Source organism: Oculina patagonica, unplaced genomic scaffold, assembly GCF_052425735.1.
Source record: "Oculina patagonica isolate OP01 unplaced genomic scaffold, crgOcupat unplaced1193, whole genome shotgun sequence".
Lineage (NCBI taxonomy): Eukaryota > Metazoa > Cnidaria > Anthozoa > Scleractinia > Oculinidae > Oculina > Oculina patagonica.
In genome coordinates this window covers 1-6,336 of record NW_027557186.1, presented here as the reverse complement: position 1 = coordinate 6,336, position 6,336 = coordinate 1, and the positions used below count along the sequence as shown (strand labels likewise).

The 6,336-nt window shown below is 39.3% G+C and overlaps 2 protein-coding genes and 1 pseudogene across 2 annotated transcripts; 2 read left to right on the top strand and 1 right to left on the bottom strand.

The window, feature by feature from the left end:
- Positions 1-267: 267 nt before the first annotated feature.
- Positions 268-2,347, bottom strand: LOC144639686 (uncharacterized; annotated as a pseudogene).
- Positions 2,348-2,350: 3 nt separating this feature from the next.
- LOC144639685 (uncharacterized) lies at positions 2,351-2,854 on the top strand. The gene has a single exon (XM_078498965.1). The coding sequence runs from the start codon at positions 2,351-2,353 to the stop codon at positions 2,852-2,854; it is 504 nt and encodes a 167-aa protein (XP_078355091.1).
- A 91-nt stretch (positions 2,855-2,945) lies between these two features.
- LOC144639684 (neuronal pentraxin-2-like) lies at positions 2,946-5,592 on the top strand (the record flags this gene model as incomplete). Its single annotated transcript, XM_078498964.1, has 2 exons — positions 2,946-3,127; positions 5,195-5,592. Coding segments are annotated over exons 1-2 (580 nt in total), but the record flags the coding sequence as incomplete, so codon positions are not given.
- Between the last annotated feature and the right edge of the window lie 744 nt (positions 5,593-6,336).

Genomic DNA, 6,336 nt, shown 5'->3' with positions numbered 1-6,336 from the left:
TTTTTTTTTTTTTTTTTTTTTTTGTTATGAAATTTAGCGATATAAAATCACGACGTTTCGACCTCTCCGAGGTCATTTTCAAGTGCGAATAAAAATATAAAATTAGCATAAATATATTAAAATAGTAAAATAGGCAAAATTGTCACGAACGCTGAAGAGCGATAAAATATGTAAAAATAAGTAACAAAATATTAATGAAGTTAAAAGGGTTAAAAAAAAAACTTAAAAATACAGAAACAATAAGAGTAATTAAAAAGAAAAACCGACCTAAACAAATAGTTTTGCGCGGATGGAATCGCATTGTTTGTTCAGAGTTGGTTTCAGTTCTTTGATAAAAAACATTTCATAAATAAGGCAGTCAAACTTGCTCTGACACTTCTTCAAAATTCTAAAAAACTGCGCAATGTCATCTGGGGCCATATCGTGTTGTTCCTTTAGGTGAGTACCAATGGCCGATCCCTTATGTTCTTCAATCCGTTGGTGAAGATGTCGGCACGTGTATCCGACATACCCTGCATCACACAGGTTACACTGAAAATTATACACAACGCATTGTTGATTCACAAGGGGTGGTTTGTCTTCCCTCACTTTGATTTCATCCTTGATTTTCCGACTCGTGTACACGGGGCTGATGTCTACCTTGATCTTCCGGCTGAGGTCTCCAAGTTGTCTGCGGACCGAATTTGCAGATTTCTGGTCTTTGAAAGGCAGCACGATTCTGATTGGGTCTTGCTTCTCAAGATCGTTTTGTTGGGTAGGTGCACCCTCGGACACTTTAGACTCAATAAATTGACGGATGGTTGATTGTACAAGTTCGTCTGGGTAGCGCAGACGGGAAAAGGTCACTTTGAGGCGTTCACACTCTTGATGAAACAATTTCCACGAAGAAGAGAGCTTGAATGCACGGTTGAGCATGGTGTTCAATAGTGATCGTTTATATCTTACATCCACATGGCTATGATAGTGTAACAATAGCCCGGTGTCCGTAGGCTTTCGGTACACCTTCGTGTCTAAATGGCATCCATTCCTGATGATATCCATTCCCAAGAAGGGGAGTCTGCCATTTTCTTCAAGCTCCATTGTGAAGTTGATAGAAGGATGACTGTTGTTTAACGTAATTAAGAACTCAGAGGCTGTTTCTACATCAGGCATTGCGCTAAGCGTATCATCGACATAGCGTTTGTAGAAGGCAGGCATCTCGTTTCTGGTTTCTAATTGTTTCTCGATGTTGCACATGAATGTGTTAGCCATGAGAGGTCCCAGTGGCGAACCCATAGCAACACCGTCCACCTGTTCGAAAAGGCTTCCTTCGAACTGGAAAAGCTGATTTTTCGTCGCAACTCGTAACAACTCAATCAGATCCGACTTCGTAATGTTAAGATTGTGTTCTTTGTTAAACCAGTCGTTTTCAAAGGCTCTTTCTGCGATGTTTTCAATGGTTTCATCTACAGGTACGTTGGTGAAAAGTGAAGATACGTCATATGACACTAAGATGTCATGGTCGTTGATTTTCATCCCATGGAGTTCATTGGCGAATTGGAAAATGTCACTGACGGTGTGGTCGTTGACGGACAAGGGTTTCAACTTTTCATCCAGCCACTTTGCAAGCTTGTAATTGTATGTTCCAGTAGCCGACAGTATCGGACGCATGGCTAGCTTCTTCTTGTGGGTTTTTGGCAAACCATAAAGATGGGCAAGTCTCGAGCCTTTCTGGATTACTGAATCAGCAATAGCTTTGGGCAAGATTCTTTGTACCACCGAGGATAACTCTTTCTCTTTCTGAAGCAACGGATGGAAATGCTTCGGAGGTCTTCCTCGTGTTCTTGGTCTCTAAAGGCCTACAGGCGTGAACTTTGTCTCGTCATTAATGGATGACTCCTTCAACCAAGCCCAAAAAGATAAAAAAAGAGATGATAAGGGTTACCAAGCCTGATAAGGGCTCAGGAGTAGTCGTGATGGACAAAACTGACTATGTGCGTCTGTTGAAGGAGTCATCCATTAATGACGAGACAAAGTTCACGCCTGTAGGCCTTGAGAGACCAAGAACACGAGGAAGACCTCCGAAGCATTTCCATCCGTTGCTTCAGAAAGAGAAAGAGTTATCCTCGGTGGTACAAAGAATCTTGCCCAAAGCTATTGCTGATTCAGTAATCCAGAAAGGCTCGAGACTTGCCCATCTTTATGGTTTGCCAAAACCCACAAGAAGAAGCTAGCCATGCGTCCGATACTGTCGGCTACTGGAACATACAATTACAAGCTTGCAAAGTGGCTGGATGAAAAGTTGAAACCCTTGTCCGTCAACGACCACACCGTCAGTGACATTTTCCAATTCGCCAATGAACTCCATGGGATGAAAATCAACGACCATGATATCTTAGTGTCATATGACGTATCTTCACTTTTCACCAACGTACCTGTAGATGAAGCCATTGAAAACATCGCAGAAAAAGCCTTTGAAAACGACTGGTTTAACAAAGAACACAATCTTAACATCACGAAGTCGGATCTGATTGAGTTGTTACGAGTTGCGACGAAAAATCAGCTTTTCCAGTTCGAAGGAAACCTTTTCGAACAGGTGGACGGTGTTGCTATGGGTTCGCCACTGGGACCTCTCATGGCTAACACATTCATGTGCAACATCGAGAAACAATTAGAAACCAGAAACGAGATGCCTGCCTTCTACAAACGCTATGTCGATGATACGCTTAGCGCAATGCCTGATATAGAAACAGCCTCTGAGTTCTTAATTACGTTAAACAACAGTCATCCTTCTATCAACTTCACAATGGAGCTTGAAGAAAATGGCAGACTCCCTTCTTGGGAATGGATATCATCAGGAATGGATACCATTTAGATAGAAGGTGTACTGAAACCTACGACACCGGGCTATTGTTACATATCATAGCCATGTGGATGTAAGATATAAACGATCACTATTGAACACCATGCTCAACCGTGCATTCAAGCTCTCTTCTTCGTGGAAATTGTTTCATCAAGAGTGTGAACGCCTCAAAGTGACCTTTTCCCGTCTGCGCTACCCAGACGAACTTGTACAGTCAACCATCCGTCAATTTATTGAGTCTAAAGTGTCCGAGGGTGCAACTACCCAACAAAACGATCTTGAGAAGTAAGATCTAATCAGAATCGTGCTGCCTTTCAAAGACCAGAAATCTGCAAATTCGGTCCTCACAACTTGGAGACCTCAGCCGGAAGATCAAGGTAGACATCAGCCCCGTGTACACGAGTCGGAAAATCAAGGATGAAATCAAAGTGAGGGAAGACAAACCACCCCTTGTGAATCAACAATGCGTTGTGTATAATTTTCAGTGTAACCTGTGTGATGCAGGGTATGTCGGATACACGTGCCGATATCTTCACCAACGGATTGAAGAACATAAGGGATCGGCCATTGGTACTCACCTAAAGGAACAACACGATATGGCCCCAGATGACATTGCGCAGTTTTTAGAATTTTGAAGAAGTGTCAGAGCAAGTTTGACTGCCTTATTTATGAAATGTTTTTTATCAAAGAACTGAAACCAACTCTGAACAAACAATGCGATTCCATCCGCATAAAACTATTTGTTTAGGTCGGTTTTTCTTTTTAATTACTCTTATTGTTTCTGTATTTTTAAGTTTTTTAACCCTTTTAGCTTCATTAATATTTTGTTACTTATTTTTATATATTTTATCACTCTTCAACGTTCGTGACAATTTTACCTATTTTATATTTTAATATATTTATGCTAATTTTATATTTTTATTCGCACTTGAAAATGACCTCGGAGAGGTCGAAGCGTCGTGATTTTATATCGCTAAATTTCATAACAAAATCTATATCCAAGAAATTACTTATCGGGATTATTATTATTATAATTATTATTATTATTATTATTATTATTATTATTATTATTATTATTATTATTATTATTATTATTATTATTAGTTGTCGATAACTAACTCAAACCAGCAAAAGCTTGAAAAGTAACGTTCACTACGCATGTTCATACCACAAGAGCTAGGGAACTAACATTCAAAACGCATGCGAAACTACCGACTACCTATTACGCAATCTCGTTCTCAGAGCCTGCGTTCCCATTGACACGCGGTCGGGAAAATCTGGAACGAGGAAATCCTGGTTCTTGTTTGACTGTGCGCGTGCGCCGGGGATTGTGGTGAAACGAACAAGTTTAACAGTCAATCAGAATCGATGGCCTTTATGGCGGGCTTTCAGAGTAGCGCAGGGGTCCCGAACCCTGGTGCAAACCAGAAGGATCGCAGCCTCTCACAGCATGAAAAAAACTTACAAGTGGTGTAAAACTCAAGTTAAGCTGGCGTAAATTTGGAAATTAGAGCTGACCTTTATGCCAGCATTACACTCAAGTTTAAAGGCAGAGTAATGGGACTTCATTACACCAACTTTAAATCACATTTACACATGGTAGCGTAAAGATTGGTTTAACCACCTTTAACAACATTTAATTGATGGTGTAAAGTTTGATAACCAACTTTAAACCAGATTTAACTACCTTTAATTTCACGTAAATCCCAATTTTCATGCTGTGTCTGGGGACGATATTCTGATTACGCAGCTACGATTTTTATAGACAACTTAATCGATTATTCACATAATAACAACTATAATGACAACTATAAAGCGGTTTCCCTTTTCGAAAAGTAAAGCAGTTGACGACTACTAAATTAAACATCAGCATTTTAGTTGTTGACAAATGGTATCACATACTACGGGGCTTAGGTGTCAATAACATTTAGTTATCGATAACAGATAGTTGTCGGCAACTAAATGTCTAATTCGTTAGGGCCCTAAGGTAGTTTTTGTATTTTGACAAGGGAGCGGATCTAGGGGGAGACTGCAATGGGTACGCACCCCCCCCCCCCCCTTCCCGAGATGACCAGCGGCTTCATTATACAATTGGTAGTCGCTTTTTAAAAAAATTTACGTCACCAGTCAATTTCGCCATTCCATAGTGGGGTACCCCCTCCTTAGAAAAATCCTGGATCCGCCCCTGTTGATGTTGTTTTTCCTAAATTTTATTACAGAAGTAACCAAAATACGAATATCTTATTTCCTTTTTAAAACGGATAAAAACGTTTTTCCTTTAGAAAGGTTAAATGTAATTTATTAGAACGTGCATACGATTTACTTCGTTTTACGTTCATTTATGATCCACAGGGATATATCAGTTCGCGCCTTTAACGGCTTATGGCACCAAATTTGTGTATCGTGGGAAAGCAATTCAGGATCTTGGAAATTCTATAAAGATGGTGACCTGAAAAGGCAAGGGACAACCTTCAAGAGAGGTCACACGATAAGACAAGATGGCACACTGGTTCTTGGGCAGGATCAAGATTCCGTCGGTGGTGGTTTTGAGGCGGCCGATTCCTTTCAAGGAATGTTATCAAATGTTAATCTATGGCATGTCGCTTTAGATGCTACACAGATCAGTAGGCTCTCAAAAACTTGTCTACAAGATGAAGCTACTGATAACAAAGTATACAAATGGCTCGATTTTCTACGTCAAGGAGGAGTAACAATTGTCCATCCATCTCCCTGTCAGCCGGTGTTGATTGGTCAGTAAAAGCTTTAAAATACATTTTTGATGCTGCTTTTTTCTTGATTCGTGCGATTACTTAGTATCACTAGATGTAATAACGCAAGAAACAAGTATCAATTTGACTTTCTCAGCTCAAGTTCCTTTATATTTTTTATGTTGTTTCGCACTTACTTATTATAGAAAATTAACGCTTCATGAAATTAACGCAAATTTCAAAAATTTGTGTTAATTTTGTTAACGTTAATTTCCGCGCCATTAATTAAGTGGAACGTTAATTTCCATTATCTTGGCCCCAGACGTTCTTGACTCCTAAGAAAGCATTATTTTATCAGGGTGGAAATCAGCTGATATCACTAAAACTATGCATATGAGGAAAGCTCGAAGCGGTCAGATTTGGGAAAGCACCACGAACACTGTTAACGTTAAAGATAATACGCCTAGTGTTGAAATAAACTTGTTCCTGTTGTCTTAACAATTTTTTTCTTTCAGTTCGTCCCTTATTAATTTCCTTCAACTTAAAATTTTACGCCCTCTCTCGCGTTAATTTCCTTTATTGGGAAGCAATCTTTCCTTTAATTTGCGTTTATTTAAGTTGCGTTTACTTCAAATTAATACAAGCGTTAATTTCCTATAATAAGGTAGTTGCGTACTGACTTAAGAAAATTGATTCAGTTTTACGTCATAATAAACTATAAAGGTCATATAATTGTTTTTTCTACTATTTAGCTAAGATAATGTCGGAATTTGTTTATAAAGTAAT

Coding starts and splice junctions, on each gene's coding strand:
- LOC144639685 (XM_078498965.1), top strand. CDS start 2,351: ATGAAAATCAACGACCATGATATCTTAGTGTCATATGACGTATCTTCA.